Source organism: Bidens hawaiensis, unplaced genomic scaffold (genome assembly GCF_021521415.1).
Source record: "Bidens hawaiensis isolate Kalapana, Puna unplaced genomic scaffold, B.hawaiensis_p1.1 tig00036244_1, whole genome shotgun sequence".
NCBI classification, from domain to species: Eukaryota; Viridiplantae; Streptophyta; class Magnoliopsida; order Asterales; family Asteraceae; genus Bidens; species Bidens hawaiensis.
Window position 1 is genome coordinate 67,854 of NW_027496309.1, and position 20,474 is coordinate 88,327.

A 20,474-nucleotide genomic window follows, 5' to 3' on the forward strand; every position below is an offset into this window, starting at 1 on the left:
TATATCACGACATGTAGCCTTATTAGTATAATTAGGAAATATATGAAGTGTTATTTGTAATATGGTATCCTCGAGGGTGTTTATTTCATTCATGAAGTCTGAAAAAACGATGTTTTTTTGTTTTGCTTGCGCAACTATCTTCGGTTGTGGATATCAACACTTTTAGAGAAGCAGGCGAAGTTGCTCTTGACAAAGCGACGTATAGTTGTCCGTGTGTGAATACAGGTTCTGGTAAGTAGACACCAATTTTTTTCAGAGATTCACCTTGACACTTATTGATTGTCATTGCATAGCATGGTTTAATTGTAAATTGACGTCTCGTAAAGACGAATGGTAGTTCTTTTCTTCTGTGAACGAAATTTACTTTGGGTATATACACTCGTTGACCAATGCGTGTTCCTGTGATTATATGTGCTTCGACATTCTTTGGTAGCAGTTGTGATACTAAAAGTCTCGTGCCATTTCATAGACCAGAGTTTTGGTTTATGTTTCGCAATAAAATTATTGGGGTATTGACCTTTAGTTTTAGTTTATGTGGTGGAATTCTGTTGAAGTTCAATTGATTTAGGTGTTCTTCTGGGTACAAAATGTCTATGTCACCTCTGTTTCATGAGTGGGGAACGATTGTGTCTTTGCTTATATATGTTTTGTATTCTCCAGGGCATGATTCTAAGATAAGATCGTTCACTTGTTCTGCAGTAGAATTTTTTGGGCAAACGATTGCTCTATCGGAAAAATGTTGTGCAGATGGGTGATCTAAAATGTTGTCATCGTAAACGAATCGAATTAACGAAGCCAAAATTTTTTTCGCAGGATATAAGAGGAATTGAGCCGGGATTTCGATTATCTTTGCATTTGGGGGGTCGTCTTTATCTGGCTCCCAATGACACCGTTTCCAATGCTTAGTAGCCATGTTGCGAAGTGAGGAGTAACATTTATGTCGTCCTCGTTATGAATATTAGATGTTATTCGCATGTTGTGGTTTAATCTATGCACCTTAAACCTTTTCCATAAATGTGATCTTGGTAGTGTAGAGTTAAGGATCTCTGAACGTGAGGCTTTTACTATAACGGGAAGTGTTTGTATAAGATCGCCACCTAATAATATGGATTTCCCGCCAAAAGGTTTTTCACGTTGATCACAGGTCTCGAAGTGTTCTGTCTAAGGATTCGAAACATTTTCTGTCGCTCATTGGGGCCTCGTCGCATATTATAAGAGGCGTTTTTGATAAAAGGACATACAGTTGTGTCTGTTTTTTTTATATCACAAACTGACTGGTCCGTTGAGTCTGTTGGTATCTTAAAGTGAGTGGGCAGTTCGTCCAGATGGTAATAGAAGTGAGGCGATCCCAGATGCTGCAACCACTAATACAACTTTTCCTATGGATCATATTGCTGAAAAAATTGTCGTCCATAAAAACGGTTTGCCTGTGCCGCCGTGACCGTAAACGAATAACAAAATCTGAGAATTTGTATTTTGCGCATGCGTTACTTTTTCATAAACCTAAAGTTGGTCACTATTTAGGTGAGATCTTAATTCTGAATGTTGAGCGCCTAAGGCGACTCTATCATACGACTTCTCTTCCATTAGTAACCTATTTCTAAGTGAAGCGAGTACCATACTGGAAGGCATTGGAAGCCCAAATTCTCAAAGTGTTTTTTGAAGGGGTGCTTGTATTTAGTAGTAATTCGATATCGTATAAAACATATTGTTGTAGATCACATTCATTTATAGTCCCAACATGTTGCCGACTCTCTCTATGTATCCTTAATCGTATATCGTCAGACATTTTTTTCCAATGTTGTTGCCAAAACACATATGGGCTAGTGATGTCGCAGAATAAAAGCATAGTTGCAAACATAGATCATAATTCGGCTGATGTTGCCCAAAATGATGCCTCAAAAAATGTTGAAAGCCATTGTCTATCATTTCCAATCTACCCCAGGCTCTCACAGGCTGCACGGTAAGTTGTATACGTTACTCCTGACACAGTGCGTATTTCACCAAATGACCTACACCCCATCTGGTGACATAGCAACAACCGTAGGTAAAATAATTATCCGGACGATGGGTGTACATATATTAGTTTGCCAATTGCAGGGTCTTTGTTTTCTGACCTGTGAATCCATCCTTTACCAGACTCATTCCACCAGTGTCGAGAGACATAATCGATATATCTATGGTCAATGCCATCGTTGTGGGTTCGATTGTTTCTTGTCCATTCGGTAAGTGTAGTTTTTCCAAATGATGGATTGCGAACAACGGTTTGTAAGTGCATATGTTCTAGAATGTAACATTTTACATATCTTCTAAGTGCACAGCTAAAAGTTGCACTGATGGATTTTTGTTGTGAATTGGAAAGTTTGGAATTCTCCACGCCGACTCGTGCGGACATATGTATCGACCATCAATGAAATTCTTGATCTCATTCACCATAGATGGTTTGTTAGCCGATGTACCAGGTGAGTTATCACTTGCGTTGCTAATGGCGAACTTAACTCGGTCTGCACCTTTGGAAATATACTTGAACAAATACTTGATCATTATGCTCCAACCACGATATTCAACGTTAATGTGAGCATTAAAGTGCATGCAAAGAGTCTTATTAAACGGTACGACATAACCATTTTCTAATGGTATATTATTTTTATCATCACGTAAGCAGTTGGCTGACCTTCGGTAATGGACATTACCATCGTTGTCAATGCGTGTGCATATTTCAAATTCTTTTGGAAAAGATTTGGAGCACTTGCCATCTCGCATCCATTGTGCATTTAGATTTGGCAGACCGCATGGACCATGAAGCATACATTCACTTACAATTTTGTAAAGTGTTGGGTTGTTGGACGGGTCTGGTATCTCAGCCATGATGTACTTGTCAACATCTGTGGGGCTTCTTATCTTGAAAGGTGGAGCAACCCATAATAAAGTATCAATGAGGGAGGCCTCTTTTCTGAAACTCAATGGTGTATAGATCTATGCAAGAAGTGTAACAAGGTTTTGTCTAATCTTAGAAACTTTATGAATGACTTCACCTTAAGTTGAAAGACTCTTGCAATTATATCTGGCCTATCTTTCGCTTATGCGCAACCAATTTTATCAAGGTGTCGTGTTATTTCAGGCCATTTTGCATTACAAGTGAATGTTATGAAGTACTGAGGATTACCATGGACCCTACAAATGGCCAATGTCACACCCCAACCTATGGCGGAAATGCCGGGGCGTAACTGATTGCTCACAGCTTTTCAAAGGTTACTATCAAGCAATAATTTAAGTTTCAATATCTATTAAATTTTATTAAATAGTCAAGTACATCAAACTCATAAGTAAACAAGTAAAATAAACATTCAAAATTCAATTCTAGTATCTTCTTCACTAACATCCATCCTAAGTTTCTTCAAACAATCTTGATAATCACATCATACGATAACTTGCATATGCGTTGAAAATAAAGTAGATTTGTCAACACAAGGTTGAGTGAGCAACACACCTGTTTAAATGTACATATAGTATATATAAAAATAAGTAGTTGCAACAAGTCATATGAGAATAACAAATTAACCAAATGAGAAAGTATAACTGAGATGTCGAGAAGTAAAAAGTCTATAACGACTGGCGCATGATCATACTATTATAAGATTATGCTGGACCTCTTCGATTGCGGAAGCATATAAAGCAAGTAAGCACATAAACAAGTAAGGTATAAGTTGCTAACACATAAGACAATAGTTGCAGTTTTGAGTATAAGTATATATAAAAAATATAATTGACGCATATGTCCCCAAAACGTGGAAAAGAAGTAAAATAGGGGAATGTGGTACTCACCTGATCAGATGAACGAAATAAAAATGATGATGTGTAAAAGATGAACCCTTCGGGATACACCTACAAGGATTCCTAGTTAAATATGATAATATGAATTAATTATAAAAAAATATACATGATTTAATGAGTTAAGATTTCGATGTGATTTGAGTTATGTTGTTATTAGAATGTTATTGATTGATCGATTGAACTCTACAGTTATTATTATTGCAAAAATTAATATTATTGCAAAAATTAATATTATTGTTTATCATTTAAGAAACATTACTTTTTATTATTTATAGAAACACCTTCAAACTAAAAGAATTAACACACAAACGAGTTAATAAATAATTAGCTTAGATATAATTATGACAATTCGAATACTTAAATACATAAATTTAAATGTTAATAATGCATAACTAAACCGGTATAATATGTATTGTATTAACTAAAAATATAAGTAAATAAATCTTTATATAATCTATAATATATATAAAAGAAGATCAAAAAATCTTATGTGGTCGCTCCCCCTTTTTTTGGAGCCACCAGATTTGTTTCATTCTTAAATGGTGACATCTCATTGATTTAACCCGGTTTTTACCCGTTTAAGGTTTAAATTTCGCGAATCATGATTCTTACCGAACCCAGACACACTTAAATGGGTCAGAACACCTCTTTAATCCTTTGCCTCTCATCTCATCCACCCTATTATCGCTACTGCAGACTCAGATACAGATATATCTTCTTCACCATCATCTCCCTCGAATCCGAAACCATTATCCTGCATCATCACTGGCGATTCAAACTTCTGATTTGTGATTCGCAAGCCTCCTTCCAAATACAAGGTATGTTCGTCTGTTAATGGATTGGTATTTCGATTAATAGTACATAAACCGTAATTGATATTTAGACTGTTTCGAATTCATAGTTGTGTTGTTTGGCAAGTTCAATGATGTCTTCTGTCTGATATTTGATTTCTTGTATGATATAAACCCTAAATTGGAATCAAAACCTTAAATGTGAATTATCGTAATTCCGGCCAAAACTACTACTCTCTTCAATTTGGTGATAATAGAAACTGTGATACAGATCCGATGGCCACCAGATTGATCGATTTTTTAATGGTGAACTCTCTATTTTCTACTCTTATTCAAGAGTCAAACAGTTAATTATATAATTTTTAATCAGTTTTGTTAACTTAATTGTTAATATGTTGGTTAATATTATATTTTAATCAAACAGTGGATCATTTACACTATTTTGATTTATTTGGGTGCTACTAATTGGTGTAGTTTGTTTACATGATGTGAATTTTGCATTTTAGTGTCTTTAACATCAATTTTTTTAATCTAATTCCTACTGAAATTCTTTACACTGAATATCTTTTTATTATTGTTAGTGACAGGAACTTTGATTAAGTAATGAAGCACCAAAGAGGCGGATGCTAATTACCCGTGCAATCGTCATTACAAGAGCAATAGAAGCAGGATGCGCGAGGTTGATTCCCTGGATGTATCGTTAGCTTCCAGAGACAAGTTCCTTACTACATCGGTCCTCAGGAAAGTTGGTCATATTCAGAATTGTGATGATGTCGATCGCGCCCCTGCTGCCACTGCAACCCATCGGTATGTTGATTTTTTTATCATCCGTTATCATGTTCGTTGGTGTTAAGAATATGTATTTGTTACGTACACTGCTAGAAAACTAACTTTCACCGGTGAGAAAATCATCAACTGGTACGTCGTGTCAGCAATCATTTACGGATATGTCACACATTCATGAATATAAATGAACGAGACGTGTTCATGTTCAATAGCAAAATATTTCGTAAAAATTTGAATTTGTCTCATGAACATGTCAATGGGTTTGAAAATCATCAACTGGTACGTCATGTCAGCAATCATTTACGGATATGTCATACGTTTATGAATATAAATGAACGAGACGTGTTCATGTTCAATTGTAAAATATTTAGTCAACATTTGAATCTATCTCATGAACATGTCAATGGATTTGAATGTTTTTTTATCCGCAGCCAAAATTATCAAAGTCATTGCAAAAGTCAACATTGAATATTAGTCAACAACATGGATTCTACTTAGTTATAAAATGCCAACTGATCACTTGTGAAATTATTTAAATTAACACTATGTCTAAGGTGTAACTTAAATTTAGGTTCGTTTAAGGTTGTTGGTTTCTTTAATAATTTTTTAAATAATTATGCAGAAAGAATACATGCTTATTAAACCCGCAAGGGATGCAACTCTCAAAGAAAAGATGGAGGAAGAATTATCAACTATAGAAATCGTTCATGCTGATAATGAATGGAATATAAGGTAAATATTTGGCGTTTCATCATATTTATATTCTATATTATCACTGTACACCAACATATATAACATGTATTTGTTATTCTAATTCAAGATATCTATATTTTGATTTGACAAGCATGTTATAATTATATGTGTTGTTTTTCAGTGTTGTTGATGATTGTGAGGTTGAGGTTATTAATTGACAATTAACCAATTGCCACTAAATTGTCAAATATAACACCTAATTGTCTTAGTCATACAAACACGAAGAAGAGAGCTATGAGAACCACAGTAAGTAGAGGTGCACAAACCCGGTATATTCAGAAATGTTTTGCTCTACAAAAAAACATTCATTTTATATTGTAAATTACCTGGTCAATGCTATTGATGAAGGCCCAAGTATTGATGAACATGCCATGTTATATTTGGAGGCCCATGATCGTGTCTCCAAATGTGGCCCACGAAAACGGGCATAACTTGGCCCACGAGGCTCCGTTTCAGGCCCATTACCAGTCAAATCGAAGCTTGAGACGAGGAGCACATTGTGGCAAACAGCCTACGGCGGTTTGGCCCTTGTCCGAAGCCTAGAAACGACTCCTAAATAAAGTTATGAGCCATTTTATGTTTTTTTGTCAGTTTTTATGTTTTTGTTTTTGGGTTTGTGTTTGGCCCATGGCCCATTTTAGGCCCATTTCGTATTTGAAACTCAATTTATATTATGTTGATGTAATCTGAAGGGATAGACTTGAATTTTAATAATTATCAATTTTCTCTTCATTTTCCCTAAACCTTTGGGTAGGATTTGGGAGTTTCGAAGTTCATCACGGGTATTCTCCGAATCAACGTGATTCGATCTTCATTCTTGTTTATACCGCTGCATCAGCTATTCACAAACAATAACAAAATATCTAAATATGAAGTAGTTTGATTTAGGGTTACTCACGAGCCGAGCCTAGCCATACCTGATCTGAAATCCAACTGGCTCAGCTCAATTTGGCTTGGTTTTTAAAAGATAATATAATAAACACATTTCAAGTTTCCATTTAATAATTCAAAAAACATTATAAACCACCATTGGCTCCACTCTTTTACAAACCAAGCATTCGAGTTGGCTTTTTTCAAGTGAGCTTCGAGTACGTGTCAAGCCATGAGTTTTTTAGATAACTCTTTGATTGATTAGTTGAATGTATTAAATATAAATAGAAATAGAATGAGCAAACTATATTTAGTTATCAATATGTTTTTATAATAATAAAGAATTAATAAATATTTTTTCTTGATTCTTTAAGTGACCTAATTACTTACGACTGACATTGCTATATTTAAATTGGTTACGATATACTAAGTTTTTAGCTCTCTGGATTTGCTTGGTTCAGTTTCATGAATGGTCTACCTTAGCTTTATTAATATAAGTGACCTTTTAAACTTCTAACTCAATCTTATAAGTTAAATCTTATACGTTAGTTGATTATTTTCATTGATTTTTTTTTCTGAATAGTGTTTAAAGAATACTATTGAAAATTATATAGATAATTAGTTTCATGTTTTTTTAATAATAATTAAATTCAAATTCCTATTTAATCTAGGGTATATCTTTACCTATTATAGATATAATACAACTCATATGTAAATCATTATAAATATCACACCATCGACGCCTTTGTTTCTTCAACATCCACCAATACAAGTTGCAAGTTCCAGGCAAATAGTTCAATCCAACTACATACGGTATGTTATATTATTGTTATACTTACATAATCACCTGTTGTTCTCTATTGTCTCTTGATTAATAGGATCAATCTTGATGTTAAGTTTTGGAATCATCTTACCCTTCTTGGTAGTTTTTTGCATACTGTTGATGTTATATTGTTTTCTTTTTAAATATAGTGGTTATAATGATATATATAAAAATTATAATATACTAGTAATTGATATAGTAATTTAATTATTATATTAAAAAATAAAAATAATATAGGTACCAACAGAAGTGAGTCGGTACTCATAACAATAATGTGGTTGACTGGACCCATAAATTATGGTGAGATCCATACCATGAATTCTGGTCAAATGCATTTGAAGTTTTCATTTACAAATAAAACAATATGGTGGCTTGAGTAAATGTAAGAAACAGTCATAAAGCTTTTAAATGTTTCGTTTATATTATTTGTTTCTAATATTTATTTATGTTTTGAATTTTATTTTTTTATTGTATGAAAGTTAATAATATACTTATGGTTTGATGATAAATTGTTTCACAAATATATGAGATGTTATAACCCGGTTTAAAAGCTATATGGTTTGATGAGACCCAAGACCCGTTTATTTTTTTTACTATAAAATTGGTTTTTTAATTAAAAATAAATATATCATTTTTTAAATAAATAATATATTAATTTTAGTATATCCCTATTTTATAGGATTTTTATATCAAATAGTTGGTGTGATTAGTTTTTAATTTAATGAGATGTTATAACTCGTTTAAGAATATATGGCTTTGATTAGACCCATACACATGAATTTGGGTAAAATGCACGAGAAGCCTTCATTTAAAAATCAAGGAAATCTGGTGACTCCAAAAAAGGGGGAGCGACCACATCGCGACACATAGGTTGACCCTCTGTAAATGGTATGGATACCAGACTTCTTCATCACAATAACATGGAATCCTAAATGGCCTGAAGTCCAAAGATTCATTCAAGACAAAAATCTGAATGCAGATGACAGACCGGACATATTGTGCAGGCTGTTTAAAATAACACTTGACTCCTTGATGAAAGACCTGAAGCATGGAGATATCCTTGAAAAACTTCAAGCAGGTACAAATACTAAACAACTTTTATCCCCCATATTACGGGGGCTGTTTAATATTATTTGTTTCTAATATTTATTTATTTTTTGAATTTTTATTTTTTTTATTGTATGAAAGTTAAAAATATACTTATGGTTGATAAATTGTTTCACAAATAAATGAGATGTTATAACCTGATTTAAAAGCTATATGGGTTTGATAAGACTCAAGACCCATTTATTTTTTACTATAAAATTGGTTTTTTAATTATAAATAATATATATCTTTTTTTAAATAAATCAGATATTAATTTTTAATATAACCTTACTTTTTAGGATTTTTATATCAAATATTTGGTGAGATTAATTTTTAATTTCATGAGATGTTATTGTTGCCCTTTGATTTTGACCCTGCCCCTCGTGTGCGTATATACATGTAATATATATATATATATATATATATATATATATAGTATTAGTGAAAACTGTCTTTTTAGTCATGCTTCTTCTTCTTTTGTTCTTTTGTTCTGCCTTTCTTGACTAAAGCTTAGGTTGGTAGTTACTTTTTGTTCCAAGGAATATAAAAACTACAAACGTTGAAAGCTAGAATCATATCTTAACGTGTAACTAAAGGTTGATAATATCAACACAACAACGATATTGAGTATAAAATGAAGAGGTAAGTCCCAGCAGAGCCCAGTTGGACCCGCAAGACTCACCTTGAAGAGGGACGTCTGCGCAGAAACCAACTGGATCCGCAGGACCAACCATGCTCAGAGACGTGACGTCCTTACGCGCAGTACGCAAGCTGTTCCCGCAGGAAATGCCTCCCAATGGTGAAGGACTCTGCCTGTTCCCGCAGCTGCGGATACAAGCCATCAGGGAAGGCCACCCGCGCAGCAAGGCTACACGCACAAGGCACTTAGCTCTCAATCACTCAGTGTCACCTGAAGGAATGAGCAAAGCCGGGAACAATCCCGCACAAGGGCGGGAGGGGGAATACTCCCGCCCAAATAAGCCAGTCCGTACGATACGGGAAGATCTTCTGTACTGTACCTGACGAGGTATGGGCAAAAGATCTGACTAAAGATACGACAGCTTATTGACAACAGTATGGCGAGCAGCATGCTCCTGTACTGTATGTCACTATTAGCCGTTGCCTACTCACCAACTCCTGTCATACCACGTGCATAGCCGGCAGTTGGTGGAAAAGGAATAGTACACAGCAGGCCTGGTCAGTATCAGCCGCTGCCTACCCACCAACTACCAGCAGGGCACGTGCGTAGGCCACTGTTGGTGGAACAGGAACACTATTGCAGCCGGCCACACCTCCTTGGAAACCTACCTTCGGCTATAAATACCACAAATGGTATGATCATCTTATCTTAACACATTACCAACATATCTTATCATATTATACCTGATATCTGCTCTAGCAATCTCTTAATATACATTTATATTTAAAGAGCAATCTAGTATGATTCTCACGCCGGAGGGTGGTCACAAGGAGGAACCCCCCCCCCTTCTCAGTGACAAGCTCACGGTGTCTGTTTTGCAGGTTATCAGAAGAACCATCTTTACCGGGTCTAACCCCTCGTGGGAAACATCTATCTAACCCCCAGGTTACTCGTAATCTGCCCGGGGTCCGGTTAGTGTTTCTTCATCGGCGCCATCCGTGCATAAAGCTAGAACTTCATTTTTCTCCAGTTTTTTCAAACTTCTGGAAAGATGGTTAAAGAAACTCCGGTAACCACAACCCCAGCTACTGGGGGGAATACCGGCTACACAGTCTTTACAAACACTACCCCGGTTACCCAAGCCGGGGCAAGTGAAGTAAATTTTACGAACACTACCCCAGTTACCCAAGCTGGGGCAAGTGCAGTAAATAATCGCTCACTGGGATTCACCGATACCCAGTTAGAGAAACGAACAAGACTCCCCCGCCAAACACTCGATGAAGTTAAGGCATGGGCGGAGGCACGTCAAAAGGAATTCCAAGCTGAGTTGCGTTCCGTCCAACAGGATGACGAATTCGAAGAATACTTGGACGATGACTCGGAGGAATCCGACTCCGACGCGAACCCTCGCCATAGGGCAAAAGGGAAGCGTATGGAAACGGACTCCCAACCGAGAAGGCATTTTGGAGAAGCCTTCAAACCAAAAAACACAGGTGGAAGTCCACGTGACTTCTCCAAAACATTCAGACCAAACGTTGCAAATGCGGGAACGTCCAAATTTGCAAGGGACATTGCAGAAGCAATTGCCCCAAAAAGTGCCAAACAAATGTCCAGCATAGGCACATATGATGGTATATCCGACCCAGATGATCATTTGAACAGATTCATAGCGGGGGCAACCGTCAGTAGTTGGACGGAACCTACGTGGTGTTACATGTTCCAAATGACGCTTGTCGGGGCTGCTAGAGCGTGGTTCGATCGTCTACCGGTCAACCACATCTACGACTGGGCAGACTTCCAACAGAAGTTTAGCCAACACTTCAGCCAGCAAAGAAAGTATACCGAGGAGCAATGGACAATCCTCAAATGCATTCGAGAGGAAGATGAATCTTTGCTAGACTTAATCACTCGCTTCAATTCGAAGAAGCTAAGTCTGGGTAACATTAGCGAAGATCTTGTTCGCGCTGCTTTTATTCAGGGCGCGAACGACCCAGAGCTCATCCGCACCTTAACGGGTAAAGATGGCATGCCATCCACATGGGATGCCATCATGACAGCAGCTAAACGCTTTGCGGAAACGGAGAAGCAACTGGGTAGAGATCTCCCACAGAGCACAAACCTCTACACCCAGAAAACAAGAGAAGACAACGTCCTTACCGCCCGATTAAACAAAAAGCGAAAGCTAGGCATTTGGCAGTCAAGGGTAAACTTTGACACCTCATCCGGCTTGCAGCATCGGTTAGGCGGAAGGGATAACGTACAGTCAAACAAGAACTCCAGATGGACGCCGCTCACCAAAAGCGTCACCGAGATATTCGCTACTGAGGAGCTCCCATGGCCAAAGCCTTAAATAATCCGACATCGTCACAATGCTGATCGGAGCAAATACTGTGACTTTCACAGGACAAAAGGCCACAACACCGAAGAATGCATAGACGTAAAGGACATGGTCGAAGCATTTGTCAGAGATGGGACGCTCGCGCACCTCGTGGCGCAATGAACGCTGAGCAGGCTGATGCGTGTAGAACCCCAGCTGGGGAAAACACGAATAAAAATTCCAGCTTCAATGTGGAGACTACATGCTGCGTAAAGAACGAGATCCCGAACCAGGTGCGTATCGGCTCGATGGCACTCCCATCCCAACAACATGGAAGGGAGCTCAATTACACAGTTTGCATGTAAATCAATTCCAAATTTGTAAAGAAAAGGCCAAGAGCCACTTCTAATGGAAATGATTCTCCTTAGAACATCGACGCTGATGATTTTACATTTATACTTTTAACTATCAACACTGATGCCGGTTTTCACCGCATACATGTGTGAAAGTCGTTGCATGGGGAAGGCGGCAAAACCCGCATAAACCCAAAAAACGGCAGACCTTCACGCAGGTCAGTTAAAGGGGAAAAGTTTAGTCATCCTACTAAATGAAAGTGCCGGTCTATCCGCATGAATCATGAGAGGAAACTGAACACTAACCTATTAACAACCGCGCGTCGAACGGTTAATTTATTCAACACGGATATGGCGGTTTTCACCGCATGAATACGTGGAAAGTCGTTGCGTGGGGAAGGCGGCAAAACCCGCATAAACCCAAAAAACGGCAAACCTTCACGCAGGTCAGTTGAAGGGGAAAAGTTCAGTCCCACTAAATGAAAGTGCCGGTCTATCCGCATGAATCATGAGAGGAAACTGAACACTAACCTATTAACAACCGCGCGTCGAACGGTTACTCAAAACAGAATTTCTAACAAAAGGATGAGGAAAACCTACACGCAGGTCAGATATGGGTAAAGTTTAGCCATCCTACTAAGTGCAAGTGACGGTCCTACCCGCACAATCACGAAAGAGGAAGCGAAACTTCAACCTATTATCTACCACGTTCAAAGGTTAACTTATCCTAAACACTTAGAAATTTCAAAAAAGGATGAGGAAAACCTACACGCAGGTCAGATATGGGTAAAGTTTAGCCATCCTACTAAGTGCAAGTGACGGTCCTACCCGCACAATCACGAAAGAGGAAGCAAAACTTCACACCTATTATCTACCACGTTCAAAGGTTAACTTATCCTCAAAAAGGATGAGGAAAACCTACACGCAGGTCAGATATAGGTAAAGTTTAGCCATCCTACTAAGTGCAAGTGACGGTCCTACCCGCACAATCACGAAAGAGGAAGCAAAACTTCACACCTATTATCTACCACGTTCAAAGGTTAACTTATCCTCAAAAAGGATGAGGAAAACCTACACGCAGGTCAGATATAGGTAAAGTTTAGCCATCCTACTAAGTGCAAGTGACGGTCCTACCCGCACAATCACGAAAGAGGAAGCAAAACTTCACACCTATTATCTACCACGTTCAAAGGTTAACTTATCCTCAGAAAAGATGAGGAAAACCTACACGCAGGTCAGACGTAGGTAAAGTTTAGCCATCCTACTAAGTGCAAGTGACGGTCCTACCCGCACAATCACGAAAGAGGAAGCAAAACTTCAACCTATTATCTACCACGTTCAAAGGTTAACTTATTCTACACTTGGAAAATTGCTAATTTAAACTAAAGTATGCAAGTCATATAACGTTTATAAAGCAAGGAATCCAGAGAAAGTAGCGGTCTTACCCGCACAAAGATTTATATTTCACAATGATTCATTACAAGAATGGCCGGGTAACTACCCGCCTACAAGAAAATAAATCTATACAAGATAAATCTATCCTAGCAGTGGGAAGGGATCTTCAGGATCAGGCTTCAGGGCCACTTCCACTTGGACCAGCACCATCAGTAGATCGTGGTAGTTCAAGGAAAGCTTTAAGGATAGCTAGCCCATCATCAGCAGCAGCAACTTGGTTCACCTTCTCCACCACCGGATGCGGGAAGGCGGCATACTGGTTCATGCTTGGTCGTAAACAGCTTCAGTATCAACATTGTACAAAGGGAAGTTGGAAGGCGGGATGCCTTTCTCAACGAACCCTAGACCAAGCAGGAAGCCGGCCTTTTCCCCATCCTCGTTAGAAGCGTTGAGGGCTGCGCTCATAGCATCATCATAAGACGTCTCAGCAAAGACTCGATGCACAACCTACAAGAAAATATACAAGTATCAGAACCTTTTCTATTTACAAAGAAAAGCGTAAAGACATGAAAAGAATACATGAGACAACGCTTCTCGAAGAAGCCATTCCTTGGCAACCAGAGCTTCTTGGAGGGCAGCTTGAGCTTCGTTACGGGCGCGTTCGGCTTCACTCTTGTTGAGGTTGGCAAGCAACACTTCTTTAGCCGCAGCCTCTTCGACGCCCTTTAGCTTCCGCTCAGTATGGTCAAGCACCCCCCTCTGGTCCAAGATCTCCTGGAGCTTTTTGACGTCTTCCATCGCCAAGGCATCATGAGCCTGCTGGAGAGCCTCTAATTTGGCTTTAAGCTCTTCATTCTCCACGCGTAGAGGCTCAGCAACAGCTTCAGCCTTGGTGGCCCTCTCGGTTGCGTTCCTTGCAGTTTCCTTAGCCAGCCGAAGCTGTTCATTAACAGCTTGGGCAGCCTTGGAACGGGCCTCGAGCCGGGCCTGAACTTCAACCTCGAGGGCCTTGAAGGCCTTCTCCTTTTCCGCAGCAGCTGCGGTAAGCTTTACGTTCTCCTCCCGGACAGCCCGCGCCCGAGCTACTTCTTGAAGACGAGCTGCTTTTAACTTGTCGTTTTCACGACAAAGCAGCTCGACGCGCGGCTGCATCCGGGCCAGGAGAACCCGAAGTTCATTGGTTAGCCTACCCTCCTGGTAGCTAGCCATGGCTTCCCCCAACGCACCACTGGGAGCGGCGTGACGAGCCCATTCCACGCACTCCACAGGGGTGCGAAGGGTTGTTCCTCGTCGAATGTTCCATCGTGGAACATACACTTCATTGGAATCCGACACTGCAAATAACATAAAGCAGTTAGGAAAAGATGATAAAAAAATATATATATAAAATGGGCCAAAAGAACCCTACGCACCTGTAGGGTCAATTACAGGCCGATAGCCGCCAAACCCGTCACCTGAACCCAAGGGAAATCCATCCAAGAGGTCAGGCAGATGGGAAGGAGGCAGAGGTTGGCGAAAAGCCCCATGCATACCTGACGGATCGGCCGTCGTTGCCGATGACGGAGGCATGGTAGAAGCCGCGCGGTCGCCGCCGCGGAATCTGCAGCAAAAGTAACCGCCGGCTCGGTGAAAGATGCGGTAAAAATAGCACTCACAGCCGGCGGTGACGTCATCACAGCTGGAACAGTCGGCTCAAAAGAGTGAGCAACTGAACCAGCGGAAGCAGGCGTAGGCGCCTGGGTCGTCGCCTCAGGTAGGCTGACCAAGCCTACCGTCATTGGCGGAGAGGTACTCCTCTGCGCTCCACCATGGAATGCGTCAACATCCACGCCTGCACAAAGAAAAGTGTTAAATGATATTAAGCTATGAAGATAAAAGCTAAAGGAAGTTGTACTTACGGGTTTTCTTGAGCCTGAAAGTGCGGACGGGCGGGGATGAACCCGATGGAGCCGGCCTCTTCACGCCGGTCACCGATGTCATTCTTGGCTCTCCGGAGGTGACAATCGTCGCAGCCTCCGGAGCAGCGGTCTTATCACCACCGGGATTCCCCGCCACCTCTTCGCTCTCGGTCTCCGAGTCAGACCGAGGCGTCGGATCGGCAGTGGAGGCCACCTTCTCCTTCCCCTTCCCGCCGGCAGCCTTCTTCTTCCGCACCAACGGAGGACCATCTGCGGATTCCTCATCAGAACATACGATTAGAGGAATTCCAGCAGAGGTTTCAACATTGAGGGGTCGAGGGTCGAATAGCGCCTTACCTGGCCGCCTGGCGCTAAGGATCTCGTGGCCTAGCGGATAGACCTCCACGAACCGATCCGCTTTGTTCTAGGATGGGCAACTCGTTCTCGTCTAGAGCGCGAGTACCCATCCGAGCGGGACCATCAGCCTCCCGCGGGTACATGAGCGACTGCAAGTCGTTCCCCTCTGAAATAAACAGGAAAAAAGTTAGAAGAGATTCTAAATCAACAAAAAGAAACAAAGCATACCGTAAGGAACAGAGTTCGAACCGTATTCGAGGACGATTGGGATCTTTTGCACATCCGCAGCCTTCCACACCCGGCTCATCCCCAACATCACCATCCCGGACTCCGCAAACCGGTAAACCGGAGATTGGACTCGGGATATCTTCGCAAACCATTCCGCCTCCTGGTAGTTGGAGGCGTGAAGGCTGGGAAGTGCTTGCCCATTCTTGAATTTCATGGCAAGGGGGATGGCACGAGCGGAGATGTAGAAGAACTCCCGCTTCCACGAGCGAAGACTGCGCTCGGTTGCGCAAATCTTCAAACCCTTTATCCGGGTTATCAACGTATACCACCCCTGGATGCACCTCCAAGAGTAGAAGGTCATCAGGCGGTCAACATAGGGCTCAATGCCCAGAATCCGGCAGACCCACTCGAAGTGGCGAATCTTGGCAATCGCCATCGGATGCACCTCGGTCAGGTGCACACCGTGCCTCTCAAGGACACGGTAAACAAACTTTGTCAATGGGAACCTAAGATTCCCATAGACAAAGAATGCAGCATAAACCCCGATCTTGCCTCTGGGGGCATCATACACCGTCTGGTGGGGTTCAGGAAACTCAGGCTCGAGAGACTCGAGCATGAACTTCCTGACGACGTACTGATACAGATCGACAGGCAGAGCACACTGGCACTCGCCAGCAGTACTCTTGTCATCGGCTGTAGCTTCGAAATCACGATACGACATCTTGCAAAAGAGAAGAAAACGATTTCAAGAGAATGCTCGACTGAAAGATGAGTATTCGCCGGAAATCGTTCTGAAGATGAAGAGAAGAGTGAAAGTGTGGATTACAAAGAACCCTCTCCCCCTTTATATACTAATCGCAATTAATGCGATGAATTTAATGCGGAAGAGAGAGAAATCGAAGGTGCAATGAAACTATGACACGTGGCAAAAAGCAAGCTGGCAACAGCTGTTGAAAGGACGCGTACCATTAATTTCGCGGCCACGCGCCCGAAAAATCGTGCCCACGCGCCTGAAAAAGCGTCTGGAATGACCATGTACTGTCACGTCACCATAACTTCCTGCACGTCCTGACACAGTTAGAAGAAACCGTCGCACGACGTTTCAGAGGTTTGGACTGTTCTAATCCTTTCACCAACTCTTCGAATTTCAAAAAATTCAAAAAGATTCAAAAGTAAGCGGGAAAATACCCCTTACCTTGGCAACCAAGTAACCGTAAGACGGATGCGGGTACAGTGTTAAGGCAAAACCCTTCACATACCTAGCACCCGCAGGGAATTGAAGCCAAGAATACCTTGGCAACCAAGTAACCGTAAGACGGATGCGGGTACAGTGTTAAGGCAAAACCCTTCACATACCTAGCACCCGCAGGGAATTGAAGCCAAGAATACCTAGGCAACCAAGTAACCATAAGACGGGTGCGGGTACAGTGTTAAGGCAAAACCCTTCACATACCTAGCACCCGCAGGGAATTGACGCCAGGAATACCTTGGAAGTAAAGTAACCGTAAGACGAGCGCGGGTACAGTGTTAAGGCAAAACCCTTCACATACCTAGCGCTCCGCAGGGAATTGAAACCAAGAAGGATCTTCTGGGCAATGCTTGCGGAAACGGAAATAACATCCCCGCATAGCGGGAACGTCGAGAACTACATTGTTTGAAGCTCCAGGATGGAATTGGTGGTTTTAACATAATTGATCACTATGTTCAAAACTACCAAAACCTCATGGAGAATCCACACAAGTGGGACTCAACGCTCCTGACTTGCGAGGAGGTTACAGACCTACCCGCATCATACCCAAAGATCAAGCAGGAAACTCGGGAATTTCTGCAAGTGACAAGGACTTCCGCGGGAAGAATCCCCATGGAAAACCTTAAAAAACCCTTTCAAAACCCTTTGCTTAAGTCCAAAAGTTCACCTCACTTTATTAAACACTCATGAGAAGAACATTGGACTGGGGGGACTTGAAGAGGTAGGTCCCAGCAGAGCCCAGTTGGACCCGCAAGACTCACCTTGAAGAGGGACGTCTGCGCAGAAACCAACTGGATCCGCAGGACCAACCATGCTCAGAGACGTGACGTCCTTACGCGCAGTACGCAAGCTGTTCCCGCAGGAAATGCCTCCCAATGGTGAAGGATTCTGCCTGTTCCCGCAGCTGCGGATACAAGCCATCAGGGAAGGCCACCCGCGCAGCAAGGCTACACGCACAAGGCACTTAGCTCTCAATCACTCAGTGTCACCTGAAGGAATGAGCAAAGCCGGGAACAATCCCGCACAAGGGCGGGAGGGGGAATACTCCCGCCCAAATAAGCCAGTCCGTACGATACGGGAAGATCTTCTGTACTGTACCTGACGAGGTATGGGCAAAAGATCTGACTAAAGATACGACAGCTTATTGACAACAGTATAGCGAGCAGCATGCTCCTGTACTGTATGTCACTATTAGCCGCTGCCTACTCACCAACTCCTGTCATACCACGTGCATAGCCGGCAGTTGGTGGAAAAGGAATAGTACACAGCATGCCTGGTCACTATCAGCCGCTGCCTACCCACCAACTACCAGCAGGGCACGTGCGTAGGCCACTGTTGGTGGAACAGGAACACTATTGCAGCCGGCCACACCTCCTTGGAAACCTACATTCGGCTATAAATACCACAAATGGTATGATCATCTTATCTTAACACATTACCAACATATCTTATCATATTATACCTGATATCTGCTCTAGCAATCTCTTAATATACATTTATATTTAAAGAGCAATCTAGTCTGATTCTCACGCCGGAGGGTGGTCACAAGGAGGAACCCCCCCCCCCCCCTTCTCAGTGACAAGCTCACGGTGTCTGTTTTGCAGGTTATCAGAAGAACCATCTTTACCGGGTCTAACCCCTCGTGGGAAACATCTATCTAACCCCCAGGTTACTCGTAATCTGCCCGGGGTCCGGTTAGTGTTTCTTCAAAAAATAAACAGAATTTACATTCAAATATATATTTTAACTCTTATTTGAATTTCTACAGCTGTTTACACAGTGGAGTTTCAAAAGCGTGGTTTGCCTGACGCCCATATTTGTCTATTTATGCAAAAAGAAGACAAACTCCCAAACGTAGAGCATGTCGATCCGTACATCAGTGCCGAGATTCCTGATAAAAACGAAGATCCTGAATTATACAACCTTGTGGCTGAGTTGATGATGCATGGACCTTGCGCACACTATAACAAGCCATGCTCATGCGTTATAGACAACAAGTGTTCGAAAAACTTCCCAAAGAAGTTTTAAGACGAAACCTCAATAGATACAGATGGCTTTCCTTTATACAGAAGGCGCGATTCAGGCGTATTTGTTGAAAAATCAGACGTCAATCTTGATAACCGAAGCGTCGTGCCATACAACAAAAACTCTTGAAACGATACCAGGCTCATATAAACGTCGAGTGGTGCAATCAGGGGTCGGCTATCAAGTACCTCTTTAAATACATAAACAAAGGCCCTGATCGCGCGACCGTGTACTTCTCTAATAGTGGAGATGGTGAAAAGAACACGGATCGTAATGTTGACGAGATTAAAGAGTTCTATGACTGTCGATATCTGTCGGCATGTGAGGCGTCGTGGCGTATTTTCGGATTCGATGTTCATTACAGAATGCCTGCGGTTATGAGACTGCCTTTCCACCTTCCTGGTAAACAGCAGGTGATTTACGGTACCGAGGATGATATTGATAACGTGCTGGAAAAAACAGACAGTGTTGCATCTTCAATGTTCGAATTGTGGATGAAATGCAACAGCGTTAATAAGGAAGCACACAAACTAACTTATTCAGAATTCCCAACGAAATTCGTTTGGAACGTCAAACCGCGTGGCTGACAACGAAGAAAAAAATATTTTCCATTGGTAGAATCCACGCAATATCTCCGGCTCTTGGAGAAGCGTACTTTTTACGAGTCCTTTTAAACAGGGTGAAAGGACCAAAAACATTTGAAGATATACGTACCGTTAACGGTCATATATACCCTAGTATCAGAGATGCATGTTATTCCCTTGGATTATTAGACGATGACACTGAATACATCTAGGGAATTGAAGAGGCAAGCGTTGCCGGAACAGGTGCTCACCTACGTTCATTGTTTGCTACAATGTTGTCTACCAACAGCCTCTCTAGGCCCGAACACGTATGGAACAATACTTGGAAACTCATGTCTGACGACATCCTCCACAGGCAAAGAAAGCTATTAAAATCACCAGGTATATGTTACTTTTTACCATATAATGTTTTATTAGACTATCCAAAATAATAAGACCCTCTCACATACAAATACTAAACAACTAAAAACGCATTATTTTAAATA

The 20,474-nt window shown here is 41.2% G+C and overlaps 1 protein-coding gene across 1 annotated transcript; it reads left to right on the forward strand.

The window, feature by feature from the left end:
• Positions 1 to 5,956: 5,956 nt before the first annotated feature.
• LOC143588217 (uncharacterized) lies at positions 5,957 to 19,992 on the forward strand. Its single transcript, XM_077069281.1, has 4 exons — positions 5,957 to 5,965; positions 6,034 to 6,143; positions 6,286 to 6,310; positions 19,576 to 19,992. Exons 1-4 carry the CDS (start codon positions 5,957 to 5,959, stop codon positions 19,990 to 19,992), a joined length of 561 nt encoding a protein of 186 aa, XP_076925396.1.
• Positions 19,993 to 20,474: the final 482 nt, after the last annotated feature.

Coding starts and splice junctions, on each gene's coding strand:
- LOC143588217 (XM_077069281.1), top strand. Junction 6,144..6,285: donor GATAATGAATGGAATATAAG/GTAAATATTTGG, acceptor GTTGTTTTTCAG/TGTTGTTGATGATTGTGAGG. Junction 6,311..19,575: donor TTGATGATTGTGAGGTTGAG/GTTATTAATTGA, acceptor TGGTGCAATCAG/GGGTCGGCTATCAAGTACCT.